This window comes from Rhea americana, unplaced genomic scaffold, assembly GCF_003343005.1.
Source record: "Rhea americana isolate MKP2758 unplaced genomic scaffold, rheAme1 scaffold_10, whole genome shotgun sequence".
Taxonomy (NCBI): Eukaryota; Metazoa; Chordata; class Aves; order Rheiformes; family Rheidae; genus Rhea; species Rhea americana.
The window spans coordinates 5604871-5630502 of NW_028185039.1; the positions used below are offsets into that span (position 1 = coordinate 5604871).

At 43.6% G+C, this 25632-nt stretch overlaps 1 protein-coding gene across 2 annotated transcripts in view; it reads right to left on the bottom strand.

Annotated features, from left to right (window-relative positions):
- Positions 1-25632, bottom strand: part of XYLT1 (xylosyltransferase 1) — a 160762-nt gene that overhangs the window by 100312 nt on the left and 34818 nt on the right. For both annotated transcript variants that reach the window (XM_085302499.1, XM_085302490.1), the window contains exon 2: positions 4937-5459. In XM_085302499.1, coding sequence (XP_085158625.1) covers positions 4937-5426 — 490 coding nt within the window. In that variant the 5' untranslated portion in view covers positions 5427-5459. The remainder of the gene's footprint in view (positions 1-4936; positions 5460-25632) is intronic.

Below are 25632 nucleotides of genomic sequence, written 5' to 3' on the forward strand. Positions count from 1 at the left end.
GGGTTTACCCCACAGGGATGAAGGTAGCAGAAAACCTGTTTGATTTATAAATGAAGAAAAGACAACAGAAGAGCCAAAGTGAAATAAATCAGGTTCACTTGAGGCTCTCTGCGTTTCTATTTTTTTTTTTTTAGACAGAACTACATATTAGGAGAGTCCTCAAAAAAACTGTTATGTATATTTTGGTGTATCCAGGGCCACAGATCTGGGTCAAGCATAAAACCAATTTGGTAATTAATGACAAGGATTAGGCAAGAGCTTCCCCTGRGGATATGGCAGTCTGGAGAAACCAGAAAACGAGTGATTCAGATACCATTTGGCACCATACCTAGGATACTCATGGGCCCAGCGCCAGTGACTAAGAAGGAACCRGGCTGAGTAGTGATCTCAGCAGTCAGAGTGATGGTGACCATCCTAAACTGCACTGGTCCCGAGGTTATATGGGATGCTGGGAGTGGGTAATGCAACACAGTTCAGATCAGTTGTGCCATGCCACAGAGAAGAGTTATCTCGGTACAGAGCAAATTTTAGAGTCAAGAATTCACATTTAAACTTCTGCTTCTTTCCAACACATCTGCCCTAGAAAATGGCCAAGGAAGGGAAAGCAGACAGCTGATCCAAGCCCACCAACAGCTTTGGCAAGCAGAAATGCATATCTGGCATACCAGGAAAAGTAGCGTGTGGCCTATATGGGACTAGATGGAAGATGGCCTCAGCAAGGTCAGTCTACTGCTTTGTCCAGTCACAACCATGTCTCTTATCTTGAACACTGAAGATGACCTCCCCAAACCAATGTCTCCCTCTCCACAATCTGAATAGTACCGGATTTGCCCTTCCCTCATCTAACTATGCACTGAACCTACTTTTYCCTCCCGTTATTCACTGCATTCTTATTCTTAAAAATTCCCCTCAAAATACACTCCTATAAATCCCAAACACTCCCTTCAAAGTCAACAACAAGCTGCCTGTTGCCCTGATCTCTGACMTATCTTTGAATAAGACTGCCCCTGAAGCCCTCGACATCAACCCCCCGGCCCCCAGTGTTGATGCCCTGTCTTCAGGACTGGCTTGTGCGGAAAAGCAAGCTTACACATCGTCTGCAATTCAGGTAATGGGTAAGTTCTCATGTCCTATTTTCCTGCTTCAGCGGTGCTCTCTCTCTGTAGCGTCCTTAGGGGACTGCAGCCTGTCTACTCTCATTCTCATGGAAACAATGCCTTCATTTCAGACAGGTAGCAAACACGATACTGTTGGTTGTAACAAGTCTTTGTATTATACTCTGAAGATAGTTACTCTCTTTGCCTCTTCCCTTTGGAAATAATAAAATACTTAAAAGAAAAAGGACATGTAAGATCCTGTTCCTGTAGATAACCACTTGAATGTATCACTTAACATATATGACAATCCAGCTGGATGTCCATGATTGATGGCTACACTTAGCAACTTTGTGGTTTTGAACAGCTAAGGCTGATCTAAGGGGATTAAATACTGGATGACACCTCAATGGAAACCATGGCACTGGGGACATGTTTATACACCGGGATAATGGATGACTGTGCTTCTGCAATGCATAAATATTTAAACTTCACAGCTCTGATGAAAAAAAAAGGCAAGAAATCTTTTTTCAAACCAAACTGAAAGAAATAGCACTTGCATGCTAAATACCTGGACTCAGAGCCCCCATATAGCTGACTTTGCTGACAAATAACATAGAGCTTTCTTGATGCATACATTGGTAAGACGTAGTCTATACAGAGCCTTCTCCCTTACCAGCAACCCTGCCAGTGGCATGTCTTTCCTCCCCAAAAGCTGATGGTCAGTGCTTCACAAACACTTGCTGATTAAGCTCAACTACTTCAGGGATACGTGAAGTTAATGAAGACATCTTTGACGAGAGATGGAGCAGCCATCTGCGAGTGTGCACCATCAGTACTTGCACTTTGGAATGAGCAAGAGGCAATCTAGTGCTTTCGAGATTGCRGCAGAATTAAACTGAGGCTACATATCTTAAACAAAGCTGTAAAATGTAAGGGATCTACCAAATCGTATCTAAAAAATGAAGAAAGATTAACAGTTGAACTGGGACTGATCCTGCAGAATGCACTGTTTGTTATTTCTACATGTTTTTCTTAACAGCCCTGTATGCAAACATTTGAGAAGGTGCCTTCAGAGCCTGGATCTCCCCATGTTCCACCCAGCTTAYGCATTGGTGCCTCCTGCATAAGGCGCTCCTGTTCCAGTCTCCATGCTGCTGCTTATTCACTTCCTCAGAGCAAACTCCTGAATCTGCTCTAGAGCAAGCCTGTATCTAGCACAGGGTGCAGAGGATTCTCCTGCCAGGAAAATCTGGCTGCCGAAGCAGTTAACTTCAGCTGTCAGTGCAGGCAAGAGGAAATAACCCTGAGGCAAAGAAGAGTCAACATTTTCCACAAGGATCCATCTGGCTAAATTAAGATATTCCCAAATTATTCTTTTTAAAAAAGCATCACCAACTAAAATAAAAATCTAAATGAAACGCCAGGAGTGGCCCTGCTAATCTGAAAACTGGTAGCAATAGTCTTCTTACACATAATATTTTTATACAGTGGATGCCTGTAATTCGTCAGTACTAAATTCACATATATTTTAAAATAAAATCGTATTAGACAAYATCTCCATTTCTCCAGTCATGTTGGTAGCTCCCTGCTTTCCTGGGCCTTTTACTATATTGCATTATAAAGAAAGATTCTTTACAAACACGCAATTTAAACACATGCTGGAATGCTTCAAGTGTTAAAAGGTGATACTTCTATAAAGAGAAGATTTTCTTARTTCTAAGACTAAATGTCATTATCTTGACCGCTGGACATATGAGAGTAAGCCTATGTTTAAAGCAAGTACTGAGAAATATTTCATGAGAGAAGTCTCTTTTTAAGAATGGTAGCTGTTTAAAGCCACTGATTTTACTGGTCAGTCACCTGGACAGACAGATTACTAGGCAGGTGATAAAATCACAGGCATGTGCAAAACTACACATAGCTGAAATGTGTGCCCACACAACTGAAATCTTTCAACTCTCTCCAGGATATTGCTTGCATATGTGCACACATGATTCATCTACCCTACAGAAGGTATGCATCATTGATGACACTATTAAGACATCTTTGATCCTACAAAATGTTGGACAGAGGCTTCACGGTGCTGAGCACCATCAGCTTTCTTGCAGGACCACAGCTGAATTTCCTGCTGCTGAAGAAGAGGGCAGAGTAACCAGGATACAGCTTCAGACAGTGGATTTTACCTGTGGCGCCCCAATGTGGTCTCAGGAGCACCAGCTGGTCAATTCATGATGCTCAGCCAGTCACTGATGTCTGATCTTGTCTCTGCTGTTCTGTTTTTATCTTCCTTTTGACTTGTTCTGCATCTCCCTGCTTCCACAGAGCCCCAAAGTCTTCTACCTGCCCTGTTAATTCTTTGATCTTCAGTTTTGGGCCACCACAATGACTTTGAGTATTACCATCATAAGAAAGGAAGAAAACCACCAAAAGAGACACAACACAGCAGAAAAACAGTTAGGTACACTGTGGCAAGAAATGGGACACTTGCACCATTTCCCATGGTAATATGCAGCATCTAAATTAAAAGTCAGAGCCTCCTATCACAGAGAGATGCTCTTGTTTGGAAGCATCCTCTGGGGCACCTTCCTTTTTCCACTGACTGCCTAGGCAGTTCAGCCTCCTAATTTAGGTAAGGGCAAAACAGATCCTCCTCTTCACTTCCTCCCATCTTGAATCCATTCCATAGCAACTGCTGCTTTGAGGTGATGCAATAAACAGGTAAATCGTAGGGTTAGAGGATGCAACTAAATATTCCTAATGAAAGAAGMTAAACATTCCCTAATCCCCATGGCTTGTCTGTTTATTGCAGCATCTCAGCATAGGACCTTGCTTTTTGGTTTGAAAAAGCCCCTCTGCATGTTCAGCAATGACAACATCACCTCCGTACAAGCGCTGGCTGAAGCACTAGTTGCAGAAYGTGTGCTTAGCAGCTATGCACTGCTGCATGAACAAGTGCTGCTGCAGATAACCCTGTTTCTTGATCAATACTTAACTTTGATCAATTGATCAATGATTAAAAGCAAAGCACTTTATTATAGGGGAAGCTTATAGMTGAATGTGGCACATGAAGCACTCCTCCTGAAGTAATGTCATCACACACATGCAAACCAAAAGCAAAGCTACGAGATACCTCACACATCTGACTGCACAGAGAAACCAAAAGCAAGAAACCAAAGCTCCGCTTAGCTATGAGTGGGAACTGACTCTCTGCAACAGTAATACTGGAAATTACTTTTGCTAATTGAGAAACATTAAGATTGGATGTGGGCCACAAAATCAGATCTGTTCATGCTTTTCCAAAAACAATGTTAGATACTTCTGAAAATTATCTCTGTTATCAAAATCTTAGTGGCTCTTACTATTAGCTATGACTCCATTGTGCCAGATATTGTAGAAGCATAAGAAATGGTCATATGGAGAACAGCAACGTCATTCATTTATCAGCTAGTGGAAGACACCAGAATTCACCCTGGATGTTCCCTTGCCCAAAAAGCATCAAACTCCCACGTGGAATATCAGGACATGCACCTGGACTACACTTCTCTGTGTAGATTAAGACCTGCCACAGCTGTCTAAAAGAAAMAGAAGCAGAACAGCTAGATAAAGCTGTGCAATAAAAATCTATCAGAAGAGAACTAGCAGAACACCAATTAGGAATCTAACAAGGATCCTGTAATACCCACATAATCCCCTTATAAAACATCTTCAGATGCTCCCTAGTTTTCACAGACTACATAAGTATACTATAAATTCCCAAAATAATTTTTATCATCAGGTGAGTATTATAATTGTATACAAGTCTTCCCCAAGACACTGCATCATCTCTTCTCCCAACTTACCCTCCAGTGCACAGAAACGCGTCACCTTCTCTGGCATCAGCTTCCCATGCTTGTGCTGACAATATATCTCTGCAATCTCCTGTCGACACTGTTTAGACTTAGACCGAGACATAGCTGAGATTGCTTCTTTGCCAGTTATTTCACACCTCAGTGGTTGGTCATATCTCAATTCAGGGGAGCTGTTTCCATTTTTTTTGAAATGATGCTGTTTGGGAGACCTGTGAATCTCCTTCAGATTGTTGTTGCTACTGTTTTTTCCAGGATGATCACCAAATTGCACCACTTCATTTGAGTTCTTCCCCAACAGTGAGTTCTCTTTCACTTTTTCCTCTTCCAGTTTCTTTCTCAAGTGCTCCTTTTGCTTGCTAAGGGKTTTTTTCACCAGCTCAGATTGGTGTTTTTGCCTCTGAGTCCTGGGAGCAAAGTTACTGTTATCAATGTTTTCAAAGTCCTTGGGGACTGAATTTTCATTATTGCTGTCTGTTCGCATTTTCTCTTTTGGTCGGTGGGAAAAATAGCCATCCTGCAAATGGGGAGAAAAATTATATTCATCTTACTAAAAGTAGACATATCCCAGGCATTACAAGCATTTCTTACATGAAAACATAAATCAACTACACTCAAAGATATTTGTAAAATACACACTAGGGCTCATAAGAGAAAGTTGGACTTAGAAAAGGCCTTCTGAGCTGCCAGAGTCAGTGCAGGCAACCACCCCACACAACCCTCTCCAGTACCGATGMCAGGTCTGACACCCATTCTCAGAGCCAGCTCTCAGAGAGGGCCAAACAGGCACGTTTTACTCAGGTTTGTGAGTAATTATTAACTGGAGYGTTTATCCTGACACCACKGAAATCAGTGGCAAAACTGACACTGATTTCAGTGGAGCAAGACCAGGTCCTCCAATACTTCTATTATTAATGCAAAACGTGAAAACATTTGTTGTTCCTAAGCAAGCTCYCCAAAAGCTGTCCCATTCCTATGTAAAAAGCACCCCTGGACTTTACAGACTAAGTTTTCTTTCAGTGAAATGAATTAGCTAAAGACCAAACCTCTGCTACTTTAGATTTCTTATTTTCAAGTTTGTAAGACGATACAAGTTTGGAGACGCGTTTCCCAGTGGGCGAACCACCCCAGTGCCGCGGGCCGCGCGCAGGCGCGGCGCAGGAACACCCGGGGCGCTGCAGAAGGGCGAGCACGGCCGCGGATGCTCGCGCGCCCCAGCAGCTTGGGCAGGTCCGAGCCAAGCTCCAGCAGCCAGTCCTCTGCCATCCTCGTCCTCCTCTCCACGCTGCGTGCGCTTTGATAAATACACAGGTCACAACAGYTATAGTGTTTAAAATATAGCACATACAAAATACACCAAGAAAAGGGAAGCGCCACAGAATAGCACTTTTCGCCGCCGCCACCTGCTGCGGTGGACACCGTCTCAGCGGAGCAGCGATCGCCACGGAAGGTTTCTAGAGTGACGTTGGCTCTGGTCACCGAGTTCTGTGTCCTGTTTGCCCCAATTCTTGGAGAAGGCGAAATGGGTCAAAAYGGTCACGACTCTGCATCCCAAAGTGCTTTTCTGTCGATCTGCCCTGGTCCAAGCTTTAAGCCTCCAGTCAGGCAACAAACCCAGTTTGTGCTCGTGGCTGCTGAGGGCGCGGGGCGAGGGCCACCCCCGGCCAGGCCCTGCCCGGCTCCCGGGGCGAGAGCCGGCTCTGGCCTGCTGCTCTTCCCTGCCTTTCTTTGAAGAACTGAAACATCTCCAAAATGCATTTATTAAACTCAGACCGAACTGCTGTGCCTGTAAAAGGGATACATTCACGTGATTTATCCTAACGCCCTCGCGGGCTGTTTTTGTGTGCTGAGTTTCTGCAGACAGAGGGACAAAAGCTCCGTCACGCCAGGCCAGGCCAGGCCGTCTGTCTATCTCCTCCAGGGTCTGGCCTCCAGCCCTGGCCATCACTGATGATTCAGCACTGAAGGGGCAAGGGAGACTCAGTGAGCCTGGACAACCTGCAGTGGGGTCTCCTGACCCTTCTGGAGACCAGTTGAGACCAGAGCACTGTGTTTTGGTTATTCCACATTAACATGCCTGCCAGCCAACTAACCCCATTTCACTATCCTCACTCAGAGATTTCTTACTGACTGCATTTGCTAATCATAATATTTACTAAGCCCTCAGAGGCCACTTTTCAGAAACAAAATCCAGTAAATATATGACGTTCTCCCTTCACACTGGCAGCTTCCCTCTTCCCTCCCAATTATTTACTGCCATATTCACACAGCCTTTCTCAGSAGAGTAGTAAGCCCAGAGGGCAGCAGACACTAGCCACACTCGCCTGTGCGTCCTTCTGCTCACGTTACATCTGTTGCGCAGCAGAAGCACCGAACTCCTCACAGCTCCGCTGGTGCTGGTGAAGAGCCCAACAGTGCTTCTGTAAAGAATCCTCAAAAAACCAGAAGTTTCACCTTACARTAAAATGTTCCCTACACCAACCAGAAGCACTGAGACTGCCCCAAACTCGTGACTGAGGCTGCCATAGCTGGAGCATGTAGGACAGACAAATGCTGTATCCTTGGAGATATTCAGTAGCCATCAGGATTGGGGCCTGGGCAAGCTGCTCTAGGTGACCCTGCAGRAGGTTGGACTAGATGAGCTCAGAAGTCCCTGCCAACCTCAACCAGTCTGTGATTCTCCAAAATGTGAGCTTTGCACTGCGGGGACTCTCYGGCCAATGCAACCGTGCAGCTGCAGAAACATCAGTGTCAGGACACAGGAGGTCTGGGAGAGCACTGGGGTGATGAGGGCAGCACGTCCTCCAGCAGCACCAGAGACTTCAGCTGGGTTCTGCTGAACCATGCCCTTCATTAGTACTTCCAGCCAGGAGGTTACCTTCCATAAATTTCTGCTGGCATGAATTGATAATATTCTCACAAACATCGGACAGATACAAAAGAAATCATGATCAACAGGGCAGAATTAGTTTTCAGAAGGCACACAGAGTAGGAAAGCATCTGATTTCTCTCAAATGCCAGTGAGACTTGGCTACATAGCACCTCATCTCTTTGAAAGCTCTCCTTACCGGGCAGCTGATTAACAAATTGAATGAATATAATAACAGGAAAGAGGTAGAAAATAGAAAGAAGAAATATCRCAGTCGTTCTAGAATCAACCGAGAACAACCCAACGCGCTCCAGGAAAGCTGTGAAAGATGAGACCAGGAGCGTGAGGCACCGACACGTGTAACGAAGAACCAGACGGTGCCTGGCCCGGCAGCCTGCCCCGGGCACGGCTGAGCCGGCTTCTCTCTCCCATGGGAACTAGAGCTCAGCCTAGCAGGAGACCAATTTTTTCGATTTAGGGAATGGGCAATACTACCATTTTTTAAAGTGACCAACAGCCAAAGGAAGGCAATGGGGAACTGTTATAAAATACCTGAAGACCAGGTTATAAATATTGATAAACTTTTTGTGGCTCTGTCTTGTTTTCTTTCCATTCAGGAATACACCTAATAACCAGAGTTTATCAAATGACAGCATTCCCTAATGATGAATGATGGCAGCAATTCTCAGCACCTAAGAATCACATTTCATATTCAAAACATCTTACAAACAGCAGCTAATTGTTTCTCTCAACTCTTCTGCGAGGACCAGCTTAGCAGTCATATTTTACAGACCAAAGAGACTGTGGTGATGACTTACGAAAGGTCATGCCGTGAGGCTGTATCATTTTGACCTCTGCAGGTTGGCAATGAGAAATGTTTGAGTAGTTTATTCATTAGAAGATGTGGCTCTGTGAGTGACTGAGGCAATTTTCTCTCCCTGAATATTTGCAGCCGGCAGGTAGCTGTAGCTGTCAGGCACAGCGGCACAAGCAGAGCCTTTTTCTCAAAAATTCCAAACGTTTTTCAAACCACGTATTTTGATTTTGGAGGAACCACTTCTTCTTCTTCWWMAAAAAAAGTATCTTCCTATTTTTAAGGGTGGAAAGTACACACGAAATCAAATCCATTTCTTGTCTTTTTAAAGGAGAAAAAATTGGCATTTTTCATTTCAATGAGGAAAAAAAAACAAAACAAAATGTCAGTTTCAAGACGGCCCTTGCTTCTCTTTACGACCAAACCCAAACCCCAAATTCATTCTTTTGGTAGCTCAGCTGCCTTTATTTAGCTCATATTTCCAATATATGCTCACAGAAAGAAAAAGACGCTCCTCCCAAGCTGCCCCCCCCCAAACCTAGGAGCAAACTGCAAAAAGAGCAAGACAAAGGTGAAGCTTGTTATCATCAGACYCAAAACATCTGTATCGAGGTGCTGCTGCTCTGAGTAATAGCCTATTATTTCCTAGGTTTGCTAGTGGGCAGTTTTCCTTTCTTTCTCAAACAACTTCAAATCCTGAGGTTAGCTCCACCAGTTGTACATTTTGACTGCTTTATTTTAATGTACTTTGTATGATGCTCTTGGATTTGTACATACGCAGTACACAGTGACTCCAATTGTTCTGCTGTTACATTTGCTCTTAGCTGTTCCTGAAATTCACTTTTTTCCCCTCATCAAATAATTAAATATAAAATGTCCTCTGCTCTTGTTCAACGACAGGCATAGTTAAAGCAAATTCAAATAAGCTAATGGCAATAGCAGTTCTCTGATAAGGACTGTACGACAGTGGGAAGGGAATCAATAAACTCAAGCTCATTTCAGGAAATGACATTTACTATTTCCAGATCAAACAAGATTTTTCYATCAAGCCCAGTGTTGGATGGAAACTGCCAGAGGAGGGCAAGCCCAGCTCTGTCTAGTAATGCGGCCACGTAGACAAGAGCAGCAGACTCTGTAAGCAGTAAGGAWGTCTGCAAATGTATTCTGCCTCTTTGAGATGAGTTTAATGAATAACATATTCATGGTTCTCATATATATAGTTATCTGCCTAATTTAAATTACACAGACTGCAAAGGATCAGAATGAACMCTCTGTGATTTTGTATAAGCACATATATACTGTTCCCTTTTCTTAATGGCACGAAGCGCTATGCAGCCTTCTGACGAAGGCAGGAGCACAGACAGGTACCCGGCGTGGCACCGCGGATAAACGTGACAGTCATTAAATGAGACAAAAGGGCTGAAGCACCTTGGTGCGCCCGGGCGGACCTGCAGCCAGAGCGGGCGCCCAGCTGCCCCCGCGCCGCGGGCCACCTCGGCCCTTCCCCAGGCGCGGGGCCGCGGGGCTCCTTCCCCCGGGGCACGGTGCCGCCGCAGCGGCTCTCGCAGAGCACACGCGGCACGGTTTGGGCCTCCTGATTTCTGGTCTTCATTACATGCATGGCCACCTACTCTGCAATTAGTAACATTTGTTCAAATGTTATTATTTATGGAACTGCCAAGAAGACAGCACCCAGATGACAACAGCTAACTGGGAGCACCTCTCTGTGACCCTAAACCATGAGCAGGCTTCTTCCTTCCCCTCTTTCTTTATTTCTTTCTATCTGCTTCCTCTCCTGATTATACGATACCCAAATATAAGAGACATCCAAGATGCTCTTAATTCCAGTAAAATAAATGTTAGGTCCTCTGCACAGCCTGATTTATTCCCTACATGCAGTCCTTAAACTCAAACTATTTAAGCATGTGAAATATGAAGAAGGACATAAAGAGCAAACGAGAACATTTATTTGCTGAGTTTCCACAACAGAAGCGCGCAGGAGAGCTATTGGGAGACCACTTTGCAGTAATCCAATGCATCCCTATGGTTAGGGTTCATCTTTAACACAGTTCAAAGCACTTTTTTGTCTGTAATTGGAGCATTCCATCATGCAATACTTAAGGCCAAAATACCTAGATGCAATGATGGGAAAAAAAATCTGTCTTTTTCATTAAAGTCTTTCCAAGGTCTCTAAAGGCAGTGCTGCGATAGGATATTTCTGTATATCTTGGCAACATTCCCTCTCACTGTCTCACTCTTGCTAAATGATTTTAAGCTAAAAAAAAAACCTCAACTCTCTTAACATTTTACATTAAAAAGAAATCCAATCTGTACAGCGAATGCCATGTTGATAAAGGAGAAAGCAGGGTAGAGGAGATTTTCACTGTTTGTCCTTGCAATATTTTTTCCTCTGCAAATTAGAACTTGCCCTAACCAACACTTACAAGCACAGCCCTGTCCTGGGGAAAGTGCAGCTCTGCTCCAGGCTTTCCCTTCCGTCCCATCCAACCCTTGCTGGGGTTTGGGAAGCCTGGGTGGTGCTGGGAAGGACCTGGTGGAGCCCGTTTCACTGTCAACCCTTGCACAGGGGCTTCTGCTCCCCGAACCACAACCCGTGCAGATGTGGCCATGGCCAGGGGCCAGGTGAAGCTACTGTGGCCAGCACAGCTCCCAGCTGGGAGCGTTTAAGCACTGTGTTCCCCTGTGCTTAACCTATGCATGCTCCCAGATTCTCATAGAAAGCTGTGATGAAACCTCAAGAGAGAAAAGCAAAGTCAACAAACGCTTTCCCGGTGTACAGTTCACCTCTTAGCTACCTTTCCCCTTCAGGTGCTTTCCTCCTCTGGGAAATGCTCTTCCAGGCTATGTTCTGGAATTGGAAAAGTCAAACATACAAAACTAAGCTCTGTATTAACTCCTCATTATCAGGAGGGATAGGGAACATCACACAAGCTCATTACTGCCAAGGACATTAAATGGCCATAGAGATACTTGTTTTAGAGGAGCAAGGACTAAAATCAAAGCACAACACTGTAGCATAATAATAACAAGCCAAAGCTATATATATACATTGAAAAATAAAAGGGCGTCCAACAAATACTAAGTTGGACAGACATTCAAATTCCAGCCTCACTGGAGTTCAGTAATCCCATGCCTGTCAATGCAAATGGTAACGCCCAAAACCAGACTCTTCCATTCACCCAGATCTAATCCTGCATTTCTGCTTCACACCAACTTTCACCAAAGCCAAGAATTATTTTTACTTCATAATGATTTCAAGATAGGAGCCATATACGACAGCAGAACTTAAACAATTTGCAATACAAGAGAAATTACACTCAGGATTAGAGCATTAGCAGCTGCTAATGATAAACTGTGCTCACTTGTAAAATTTGGGGGTACAAACAAAAGCAGCACATCTGGCCTTAAGTTGGCCTTATGGAGAAGGGCTTCATGTGCTCTGAAATATTTACAGTGCTGGATTAATTGCAAATTTTGTGTGTCAGGGACTTCTGCAATACTTTGAAGTCAGGACAAAAAGTCATCCCAGAGAATCACCATCCTGATSCCAGCACTTCCCACTGAGAGTACCATGGAGGTGTGTCCATGGACACACGACTGGGCAGGTCACCTTCTGCAGCTTTTGTCTAGCTACGTACGAGCAGCACCTTACCTCTGCACTTGCAAACTACATTAAGTACAATGAAAAAACAGGAAAATTGTATCAGAAATTCAAAGCCAAATTAGAAGCATGGGGCCTGTTAATATAGCCTGCATATATCCAGAGTTGAAGATTAAAGCAGTATTTTCCACATCAACACCTAACTGCTACTTTTGTTGTTGTACGGAGCTAATCTCACTCACAGAACGCCCAAAGAAGTCCCATGTGAAAAGCACCATTTTGGTCTTTGCAGTAGAGTCGTTTTTCTGGTACAGACACAGATCTGAAGAGGCTCTATCCAAAGCCTACTCATTTCAGAGGGCTACCGCTACCCTATAAAAATTACTCACTATTACCGGTTTTGAACACCAGACCTGACACCCAACAGTCTCCAGGTTTGATGTGTGGCTCCACTACATTTCTGGCCATGTGTCCCTAGTGCGTGATCCTAGATGTGCTCCTCCTGCAAGGCTGGAAYGACACAGCTTTCCTCCAGGGACAAAGTGAATAGCTGAAATTGCAGTGTCCACAGCTCAGCAGAGAAAAGACCCGCTCCTGCTCCCACTGCCAGCTAAAACCTTTCCACTTTTGCAGAAAAGAGCAGGATCAGGTCAAAGTATTTTTTGTACATTTTAAAAGAAAACTCTGTTTATAGCTTTTATAAAAAAGCCTTGGGAGAGCTTTTATCACTTCCCAGTAGCAAATGCAGAACCAAACTTCAAAGCTAAAGTCTGATACAATGTGGATATCACTGAACACAGGCCTAAAAGAAGGATTTCCACAAACAAGTATTTTCTATCCTCATTTTAACTGGTCCCAGAAAATACACAGAGTGGTTAACAGCTAAGTACTACATGGCAAGAACCCTAGTAAGGAGAGTCATCCTGTCTGTGAGGCCTCTTTCCATGTGTGTGCGTACAGCAATTCAGCAATAGCAAGTAAACAGCGTTCCCTGCAAAAAACTCCCAAACTGGGGAAAGAACATTTTGTCCTCAGGAGTGTGCATGAGATCATTACCAATTACATCCCGATTGCCATCAATGCTAAAAGTAAAAATATAACATTAATAAAAAAAATAACATTTTAAACTCAGAGCTATTACATATAATGAAAGAGTCTGCCTTTGCTCCAAAATCTGCTTGTTGTTGAATGCATGGCTTCTAATTCTCCTATCTCCATCTTCAGCAGTGTATTTTATTACAATAGCCATAGTACAAAATGTATGATAGATACATAGTATAAGCATATTAGCCACTATTGCTATAGTAAGTCTGAGGCACTAGTGTTGTGAACTTGGTTAAATTCGAAGTCTCGCCTGTGTCAGGGAGAAAGCCTGCGTTTCTGTAGGGACAGCAATGCAGAACCTTTGCGGTCCATTGAAAAGGCTGTGGAATAAACTGATGCTGAAATCTATGACAAAGCCAAACAGCAGCTGCCACTGACAATACCTGGCACAAATACATGGAATTTGGAAGAATTCTGCGGTCACCTCTCACGACAAACGGATTTTAATGGGAGCCTGCTAACTCCCTCAAACRCTTTGCCGGTACAGCACACGTCAGTGCCTCCAAACCCCGGGGAGTTTACATGCCTCCAAGAGACTGGCTATATGTGACCACACGTTTTTTACCTGCCCGTCACAAATATTCACAACTAAGTAAAATTCGTTCAAATACGAATATGCATTTGGGTTTGCCCAACTTAGAAAATCTAGGAACACAAATCTTATGTTTCTGGAGCCTGTGTGCTAGAGAGGAAGAACATAGTCCCAGTGTCACAAATATAGCTTCAATAAACCAGCATGTCCTCTGCAAGATATCCAGCTGTAAGACTAGACTTTAACTATACAAAGCCATTGGGAATTAACTCAGATAACTTCAGACTGCAAATGGAAGGAGTGCCACTGAGAACAGCCAGGATTAGATGGATTAAATGTTAATTTTTGCAATATGCAAAAAGCCAACTCTAGACCAATTTTAAATCTGCTTTCAAAGAGATAACCTAATGTGCATACAAATCAGCAGAGATATGAACATCATAGGCTTGACTCTGAGCTCGATGACACCAGTTCTGGAGACCAGATGGTCACACAGACCTTGGGCAGCTGAGGAGCTGGCTCACACCTCCCAGTACAAATAGGAGAGCCCATTCCTTGAGCAGTTGAACACTTCTCTGGAACCACCTGTTGCAATTCTGTGGAAATACAGTGCCAGCAAATGGCTCCTTCTGTAGAGACTTGGCAAAGAAAGTTAAAGAAAACCCTAGTGACAAAGGCATGCAGTAAGAACTTGCATTTATCTTCACGAAGTGTTCACTTTGTGGTACAGAGCTCTTCTCAACAAGAAGACATTCCCATGTCAGGAAAAGTTATTCACTGCAAGATTTCTGTATCAAGTTCCTGATAGTTAATTATTCAATGACGATACCTTCCAATTGCTAGAGGAGACAGTGGATGGCATTGCTACAAGCACGGGCTGCTCCTGGATTAAATACTTCCTTGTGTGCTCTGACCTTTGAGCATTTGAGAGCTGCAACCCTGCAATCCTTACAGACTCTGCAAAGTCTCTATTAAACCCAGAAAAGGTGTAACATGAGTGTAGCAGAAGTTACTCCTAAAGCCCATGCGTGTGACTGCCTCAGCCCCACGGCTCCCTCCACCAGGCCAACGTGAGCCACAGTCAAGCTGGTACAGTTGGGCACCCATCTCTGTGGCAGTCCTGGACCACTCTCCTCATGCCATCACCCAGTGAGGCTGATGACCGAGGGGTGAGTGGTGTTTTAGCAGCAACATCAGAGATTTTCATCTGCTCTACAACGGCCCTTACGTTTATAGGACACGGGAAAATACACCTGTGACAATTTGATCCATGTTGTTAGTATAGATGACAGCTGTCAAGGCTCTGCTGTCTGGCCCACCAACTTGTACACGAGGTCCTACTAGAAGTGCTGACTACCACAGGTCTGTTTCCCAAGAGTCTAACCCAACAGTTCTCTAAATATTTTATACCACCTCAGCAAGCTTCATTGTCTTCTCCAAATGATACATGCAACTCAAAGTAATGGCTTTGAGAGCTAACATCATATCAAAGACTAAATTTTCTCAAAGAACCTTCTTCAGCCCACTTGTTCCACAAAGAGCCATAGAGTGGCAGAAACAAGGAGCACCCCAAGGCCAACCCCAGCAGCTGTTTCCTAGGGAAGCCATAAGAACCAGCCTCCTTCCACCCCTCAGGCTCGAAGAACAAGAAAGCATTTTTCTCCTCTGCTGTAGGACAAAATCTGCAACAGATGTCCCTGGAGCTCTTCAGTCGGGGCAGGAGTCTGACACGATACAGTCAATGCCGGGTCTAGCACTCATCATAATTTTGCCCGTCCTGTCACATCCACATGCTTTGAACTGCCAAACAAACACTCCTCTGTTTGAAGCTGCTTTGTGGTGGCAGGAAAGAGGATATCAGCTGCAGCTCAATCGAAACGAGCAAGAAATTGTGAACTTTAGTTGAAGAAATGGTTGATATGCCATGAGACCCTTGGAAAACTAATATTTTTGGCATGTTGGGACAAGAGCAAAGCCAAAGCGAGCAGATGGAGACAAGACGGCAGATGTTAATGTAGTTAGCTTTTTCCATGTGTTTTCTGTTTCACTGTAGTAAGTACATTGTACTTTAATAACTGTCAGTGGCTTAAGATACATGAGAAATATTTTGTAAGAAATACATAAAGTTGCCTTATGCCTGACATTAAAAAGGGAGGTACAAAAAGTGAAAATACAAATACATTGAATTTGAAGTTGAAAGCTAGTAAAGATGAAAGATGTAATGGTATCAAACACAATCCTTCTTGCTATGTCGAAAGAGTATGAGAAAAAATGATCCACTATATTCAAAGGGGGATTCTGATATTTGGAAAAGCATGAGCCCTTCAGGATTCAGTGCTAACACTTACAGGCACTGATGGCTCAAAGCTGTTGTGTTAGACTTGCAGTGCAGGGCTGCAGTGTAACAAATGCTGCTGCCCCAGGCGAAAGGGCACAAAGTGCATGGACACAAGGGATTCTGCATTGCAACATCTGCATGGGAAAGTGAGTGCCTGGAGAATTATTTTCCCATTTCTTTCCAAAATATTGCTGTATATTTTTTTAAATAAAATTAAGTATTATGTTCCAAAAATTTATTTTTGATCATTGGAAACAATGTTGGAAAAATGTCATTAGTGGAAATTATATTTTTTTTTCATTTTACACACTTAATATTTTTACAATAAAGAAAAATGGTCTACTTTGAAATAGAAAGAAAACTTGAATGCTTTCTGCAAAACAGTTCTATTTTTTTTTGCTAATGTGCAACTTACTTGCTAATTTAAATTACTCAAATTAAAACAATATTGCACCTCTCAAGAGAGTTAACATTTTCACATTTCCTTCCACTTCGCACATTAAGTGAATGAACAGTCATTTTATATTAACAGCCATTTCCAATGTTCATCTGGTTATTAAAAAGTGCTGCATATTACTATACAGAATGTGAAAGCACATAGCCATAGCTTATCTGCATTTAAAAAATAATAGCTCTGCTTTCTGTCAATTTAAACTTTTCAGGAATCACAGAATTACAAAATGGTTGAGGTTGGAAGGGACCTCTGGAGATCATCTAGTCCAACCCCCTGCTCAAGCAGGGTCACCCACAGCATGTTGGGCAGGATCGCATCCAGGCAGGTTTTGAGCATCTTCAGAGAAGGAGACTCTAAAACCTCTCTGGGCAACCGGTTCCAACAGGCAAAACTGTACATACACAGAAGGCCTGGAAGACACCAGGAGTGTCTTGCATACAAGAATAAATGACCATAGTCAGTCTTATTCACCGTGAAATAGGACTTGATTCATAAGCAGTGACTTGGAGGCAGTTACAGACCCTGGTCCTTTACAGATGACCCTTGATATCTCATTACCAGGCTCCAGACTGATGCACACAGCCCTTGTTTCTGGCAACAGTCCCTTCCAAGCTTCACCAACAGTAACATCAGCATTAACTGAATACAGAAGCAGGCTTGTATACTTTTTTTTTTTTTTTTTTTTTTTAATGGTTCCCACCTCTGAATTTGGAGTGCATTTCAGTTCTGCCTCAGTGTAGGCAAGAGAACTGCCCTTGGTATGACAAGACCCATTGCTGCACAGGCCAACAACCCCTCAAATGATGACTCTCTTTGAGAAACTGTCCTGGAATATTTACTAGTAATTTTAAGCCTCCTGAAGTCGCTTCAATTTAACATCATGTTTTAATAGAATTCACTGCAAAATTYGCAAAGAGGTGAGGATGGACTGGCCTGACACTACTACACAGCGCTTTGGGGAACCAGAGAAAAATTCTGGATTTTTTCTTTACAGCTTTTTTCTCATGAGGAGGTGAATCATATAATCACTCCAATGAAGAGTTCAGACATGATGGATTTTAGTAAGAAGTCACCACTTCATCACAGAAAAGGTAACTTAAGCAACTTGTTTGTATTACTGGAGTGCCTGCTGCTTCGCAGTCCTCACACGGGCCCTTCCAGAAGCAGCTGAAGCAGTCTAGGGATTGTACAGTGCAGAAGCGCCTGGTACCAACGCCCCGCGACTTCTTCCCAGGCRTACGTCTGCTTGTGCTATCCTCCCTCCCAACGACAGGCTCCGCTCAGGCCCCCAGGACACAGCACAGCGCAACGCCGGCGTCCGCCACGTCGCTCTGCGCGGCTCCACGCCTCGGCCTCGTGCCGTTGCACCCTCACAGCCAATACTTCACACTTTTTCATTCACTTACTTCTGGCTGCTGGAAAACTCATTAATCAATCACAGTTTTCCCAAACATCCACATGGATGGTCCCACTTGGTCTGCACAGCTGCAGCTGCTGCAGTCRGTGGCTCTCAAAGGAGAAACTCCTTCTTTGGGTAAGCAGGAGCYGGGAGCCTCTGAAATTCGCTCCTCCATTTGGGGTGAATTAGCCTCAGTCTGTTGACTTCCCAGGGCAGCACTAAGGTATTTCAGTGGATACTTAAGAAGGACTGAGGTTGCTGACCATGACTTTTTTTCTTTTTTTTTTTTTTTTTTTTTTTTTTTCCTAATAGAAGTGAGATATGAATTAAGAGGGTATGGTCAAGACTGGTATATTCAGACATTTGTTCTTATAGACTGTTATTTGAATACCAAAAGGAAAATGTGATGTTCTGTGCTTTTTAATTATTACCAAATTGTAGTGCTTAATTAATTGACAAGGGTGCCCCAGAGAGAGATCGTTTTATATAATTGCATATAATAAATAAAACATAAAATATTTATATGAATAAAGCTCAACYATTTGAACGTCTGTAGAACATGAACATGATAACCACCCCGAACACCCATTATCAGCCAGTTTATTAATCCTGAACTCCCTGGAAGGGATTGTTTTATTTATTTTTTTTAACCCCCTCCTCTCAGTAACATAATAAAAAACATGATAAATTTGAACTGAACTCCTTTGATCTGTATTCCTTTAATCTATAATTCAACTAATACATGTTTTATATTTTTAAAAGCCATAGTACAAGACTTGAAATTGCTTCCTGATGACTCGCTATTAACTAGATGCCAACTATACTCATCTGTACAACTATTCCAGCCCAAGTCTAAACAATCTTGAGCAGCCCAGGGTGAATTGCTGAGATACACAACAGGCTCTCTGACAGCTATAGAAATTAAACACAATTAAAATATGGATGGTAGGAACCAAAGACCCCCACACATACAAATGAAAAAATCCTTGTAAAATACGGTCAGTTTAGCACAAACACATTCAGCCTTAATTAGGTAGAAAATCTATTTAGATAAATACAATGCGAAGAATAATAATGAACTTCAGGATTACATTTTGTTTCTTGAAGGGAAAAAAACAACACAAATAAATGGGAAGTAATTGGAGCTTATTTAATAGTCTCACACTATCAGCTTCAGCAACTATAATCATTACAGACCCTGCAGTGATCCACTGATAAATGTTGTTAAACCAGAATTACAACACAACAAGCGCGAGAAGCAAAGACTATTAATACGAACTGCACTAAAAGAAACAAACCCATTCAAATCTTTTTCCACCTGCCCAGTACCACAAGAATTCAATCTCTCAGGAAAAAAAACGTCCAGGAAGGAAAGGCCTCCACGTTTCCTCTCACTCCTGGTGCGACTGCCTGAACGTGAACACCTGAACGCGTGTGCTCGTTGCAGCCGGCAAGCAAAGGCTATCCCCACTCCTGCAGGCACCTCAACACAAAGTTTGTTATCACAAGACTCAAACATATTATCCTTTATCTACTGTCCAAAAGGGGTAGAACGGACCCTTTCATGCATGTCCAAAGCACGGCCCCTGGATCCTAACGCCTAGGAAGGAGTYTGCACTGCTTTTGGGTAGTAGTGCTAAATCCAGCACCAGAAGAAGACTTCCTAGTGAAAGACAAATTCTTCCATCATCCACTTTCCACCCGCAGGCGACAAGTTACTCCCACCCATCTCCTCTCCCCTGAAGGAAGACAGGTGTTGGTTTGGGAAGGCCATCCCCCTCTTACTCTTCTTGCGATTGCTTCAAAGCCCTTTCCTCGTGAGTTATTCCTGATCCGCTCTGCTCCGCGTGACTCAGGCTTGGCTGCCCCCCGCTCCACCCGGGAAGCAACGACCGTCTGCGTGCAGCACCACGTCTCAGGCAGCAGCCGCGGAGGTGGCGACCGGCAAACTCCCTCCCTTCGTAACCAGACGGGCCTCGAATCGAACAGCCACGTTTCCCGCCCGTGTGAACTGCTGGCTCCTACACGTTTACGGATGAGTGCCAACCCATGCTAGCAGATGATTTAAGCAATTGCCTTTTTTGCATAAGTCAAAGGCTCAGGTACTAAGACCAAAYGCAGAAGGCTTCCTCTTGGGCACAGGTAAGGCGCCTTTCCAGACCAACACCAAAACTACACAGGAAAAGGGAGTTTTCTTCATAGCTACGGACCAGTATTCAAGAACACAGGGTTTGCAGTGTTCAAGTTATGTTAATAAAATAAGAGCTGTAAAGGCCAGAGGATATTATTACAGCTATTTGCACAACAGAGRCAAGATAATTTTACTGGACTGATCCTGTCTCAGAGCCATAGTTTCTAGCCGAGCTGAAGCACAGAACTTGAGAGCGATTCAGTCTTGCTGCGACAGATCATCTTCACCCTCGTGCCTACGGCTTCACGCGCGAGGGCCCACGCGCGTCCCCGCTGCTCTCCGGCTCGCCGCCTCCCGTCACCGGCCGTCTCAGCTCCCCTCTTAACGCGTTGGCCCTCCTGAGCGCTCGGTCTGGGGCTTTGCCTCGGTGGAGGACTGGCTGTATTACTGAATTCTTTGATCCTGCAAACACTTGGAAGTATTCTTAATGAATACTGAGAGCTACGCAAATGAGCGGGGCTTTAACGGCGGAACCAAACACAGGGAGATTTTGGATTGAAAGAATTATCAGAATACAGATTTCTGACACAGATTCTGACTGAATAAAGGCGTAGCTTAAATTCAAAAATTTGTYGTTACTGGCTCCAACAAAGATAACGAAGAATAAACAAGCACGGAAAAGCCAAAAAGTTTTCCAGGAAACTGTCCTCCACCCTGACTCGCACAGATACTCATTTGCAGGCCAAAACTTTCTTTCTGTACTGTGTCAAACATGCTGACTACATCTGAGTGACAAACAGTAATGGATGGTGTCCTACTTTCTTTAACCACGTAACAGCCTTTCACTCCTGGTGGAAGCATAGTGCTGTCAAAGCAGTAATTTGTAATTAAACTGCATTTAACAATAGTTGTATTTCCATGACTTCTCACTTATAACTTGTCAGAAACAAGGAATCACTCCACACTCAGGCTACAGTCATCTCCCAACATATAGACATCCGTAACTGACAGAACTGGACCAACAGCATAGTATAATATTAACTTAGCTAGACACTATTCATAAACTATGTCACATAGAAAACTCAAGGCACAGTATACGCCACTGTCTGAGCTACCATCATTATGGCAGAGCATCATTAAAATGCTCCTTTCTAAGGGCAATCGCTTGCCTTGCAACTATGCTAAAGGTTTATTTACCATCTGCAGTTTTTGTTGTGATCTAAAATAAACTTTTCCCCAGGTATGTTAAGGAAGTAYGATCAGCCTAGTCTGAAAGCACAGGGAAATTACAGTCACAAGAATGCTTGAATAGGCACGGCGGCCAAAACTTACCCTACAGTTACAGAAGGCTCCTAGCAGAGGGGCTGTGCAGCTTCCTGAGTCAGGGACTGCAGAAGACAACCACAGCTGCTGCTCGGTTGCAACAAACTAAGAGATGTTTGGGCCTCCTACCCCAAAGCCCTGTTCCATATCGGCTGTGAACAAGCTACAACTTGTTCCAGAGTCTCCCCTCTTTTTCTCACGGGCATCAACTTGCTGTTCAGGAGACAGTAGCAGCTCTGCATAAGGCTCTCAGGCATCTTCTACACAATGTGTGAAAAATTACTCAAGGAGCTACTGCAGCACCAACCTGAGCAGCTATATTAACTTGCACACCTAGAGCTCTGTTGGACCAGGCTCTTCTTTTAAATTAGCCATTTGCAGAAAAAGAGATTTAACATCATGCAAGAGAATCAGAATGAGCAATGAAAAACTGATCTCGTCTATCAAGAAATTCTTGTTTATATCTTCCTCATATCTCTCTATTCTGAAGCAACAAAAAATGTAGATAATAATGTAATAATAATGTAAAAGTCTGATAACTTTAAATTTGAGTCTATAAATAGGTATTAYCCAAATTTTATCAAATTAACCTGGGATTTTTATCAATCTTGTTCTACAGCATCACTATGGGTCCAGAGCAAGCTCAGAGTGGGACTATATTGCTACTGATATAGAATGGGGGTGTTATTTCCATTTAGCTGGAATTAAATGGGTACCACAAGCTGCAGAATTAAGTAACTACTCTCGGTTTTCAAAGAAGCCATTCTTTTTGACTGACTGGATTTTTTTTCTTCATTTTTTCAGAACTCATCAACTCCCAACTACCCCTATAATACAGCAAAAGGCAAAGACATCTTTCAGTCAGTCCTGTTCACAGCCATTAGTGACTCCACAAAATCTGTGGCACTTTCCCTCCGTGAATTTTGGTGGCTAATAGGAATCTGAATCAYAGCTCCAGCTCTGTTTCTATACTCAAGTGCAGGACAGGATTTACTCTCTTTACAAACAGGAATCTCTTTTACAAGTACATTTGCTCACCTACAGCAACTGTAGTGTATTTGCTACTGCAATATTCTTTTTAAAAAGAAATATGTCTTGAAAATTTTCTGACTGATGGAGCACAACTTCACTGGCAGCAATAGTACGATGCTATATATAATACAGTTTATGTGCTATCTTCGCAAACAGATACTTATTTCCTATTAGTACTTTTACTATAACAACCAATTCAAATATCAACAAAAGTGACACCTGATGTGCAATGATGTATTTTCACCAACGTCATAATAGTGCTTCATAACAATAAGCTTTCTAAGGGTTTGAGACAAAGAAAATCTCTCTGAAATCTTATCTAGRATACAGAAGCAGCGAAGGTGGGGGGACACTGCCAGCAAGTATCCCCCCRGAGCTACCAGAATGGCAAAGTCGAAGCCGGCTGGAGAGAGGCAGCCGGKCCAAGCCCCCTGCCCGGGAGGCGCCGCGTGGCACCTCCAAACGCCCCGCGCGCCCTTCGCGAGGTTCCCGGGTGCCACGGGGCTGCTGGAGCGCCCGGGCGGCGCAGGCGGGCAGCCGCGGCCCTGCATCCCCGCTCTGCCTCCCCTCCGTCCCCGCGGCCGAGCACCCGCGAGCGGCGCTCAGCAGCGCTTCCTCGGCAGCGTGCTGGCTGGCATACCAATGCGGCCGAGCAGCGCGCTCAGCGACAAGCAGGAAGGAGGATAAAAGAGGGGAAAAAAAAACCCAAAAATACTGCCACAAAAAAAACAAACAGCCAGAAATCAGCTTTCCCAGCAGGCGCCACATTGCAGTTCTGGGGGTGGTAATATCAGTGATCAGCGCTCATGATTTTAAAAAAAAAAAAAAAAAAAAAAAAGCTCCCTGCAAGAAAACAAGCTCTAGGCTGCTATCGCTTATAAAGCCAGGACTGTTTATTACTGTCAGCAGATCTGGAATTGTTGCCCTTTATTATTCTTTATTAGCATCAAATTATGTTAGTCAAGCAGATTTGAACAAATTTGATCCAAGCAGAAGCCTCCTGCAAAGACCGTTGTGAAGAGATAYATTTTGTGTGTGATGAAAGCTGAAAACTAGCTGTCTTTCTTACTTAGACTCACAYGTTGTCCTTTATAACAGCAAAAGCCTTTTTCAAGAAGAAACGATGGTATACGCTATGACCCAGATTTTCAATTTATGCTCAGAGAAATTTTATGTTTCTCCAAAAGTAAAGACTCTGAAAGCCTGTCACGATGTACACAGGTTATGGTTCCTAGAGTTGCTCAACAAAATTCAAAAAGAGCACGCGTAGGAATCTATTAGGCAACATTTTCTCTTGACATTGAAATCTCTAATGTAATGAATGCCATGGAAAAAGCAGTAAGATTATTATCATTCTTAACTCTTTGACTCAGTGCACAATTTACTGGCTGTTCCAGTAAACAAGTGCTTTGTGCTAATTTTATAAAAGTGATTAAAACAAACAAACAAAAAAGTAGAGTCACTTGAATTTCTTCCCTCTGTGTTTGCAAATAACTGTGTGATACTTGGCCAAAAGCCATTATGAACACAGAAAACTGCAGTAAAAAACAGACAAGAGCTCAGGCTGAAAACCCTCCTATCAGCCTTATCTGCCACCAGCTGTCAGCTGAGAGTGGGAAGGGCAAACACAGCATTGCACAACTGCAAGCGTTCTGCACAGACAGCTCCGCGAACAACACTGTTCTCACATTTAAGCGCAGCAACTTAATGCTGGTCTCACAGACCGACGGTGAAGTGCTGATTCCCCCTCCAAAAGTCAACAGGAGAAAYCTGGACTTTCACTGCTGGCCGTTCACGTAGTACCCTTGCAAATCCAGCCTGTTAAAGCACGCTGCTCCTCAGAAGAGGAGCAATAGTCTTCACTAGCAGTTCAGCAACTGAACTTGGCCCAAACCTGTATCGTGAGCTATGAACCACAGTCAAAGCTCCAACAACCTGCATCAAAAACGGCTGCATGTGCGCAGCTCACCAACRGTGGGTAGAGCCTGATACTCGCCTTCTGCGGACTCTCCGAGCCATGCCCTGGAAGCACCACACTTCTGTGGGTGACCAAGCACTGTAAATCAGTCCTTGGCCTCGTTCAAGATCTCAACCATGGACAGTTTTATAAATCAGAAGCAGCAATTGCTGTGGTAGAACAGGTTTGTCTTTTCATTATTTTTTTAGGCTCAAATATTCCATACCACCAATAAATAGGCATAGGTAAAATACAAAAAAACTCATTAAATACATGTTTTCAATTGTGTGTATGCAGGAAAAAGAGGGAGAAGAAATAGAGTGTCCTGGGCTATATCATGATACCTAGATCTGAAGGTGGAAGAAGCTGCGCCAGAGTAGGCATTCTGAAACATTTGCATCAAATGCAACCATCAAAACAGTGCAGTTATCCACCAGCAGTCATTAGGGCCACTAGAGCTTATTCAAAGTAACTGTGTACTCCTTATCAATCTATGACTTAAAAAGAAGATGCTTAAACCATGCCAGCAAGCAGCATCTGTTCATAAGCCACAGGAACAGAAACTACTTACGACTTCAGCGAGGGACAGAAGGTCAGAGCGCGCTGAGGACTGCAGGCGCCCTATCAGCCCGATGAGGCTGGGTGTTTTCAATGTCCCCAAGGTCAGCCCTCGTTTTCCGAGGGGAAAAGCCATTGACTAAGTTTCTGACTCATCAGCTCTCGCTGCTGGAGCACACCTCTGAAACAACACCACTGGCTTGCTCTGTATTTTCCAGTAAGTAGCACATTCCCATTTAGCCTAGAGTCTCCTATAAAGATTAGCTGAACTCCTTTGATATCTATGCAACTGTCACCTGAGAATCCTGTAGGCCACAGACTTATTTCTTTGATATCAGGCAACATATTTACATTATGAAGCAAAGCGTTAAAGGACTGATTATTCACTGGGCTTTTTAATTTTGGTGTTCTTCTCTTCCATGTCTTCTTCCTAATTTACAGGTAGATAAATTCCAGGGGCAGGGTGGTTCCCTGCACAGGAAAAACCTGGAAACTCACTGAAAGTTGTCTCAGAGACACCTCCTGGCTGCAAGAGGAGATGTTACCTGTGAGAAAAC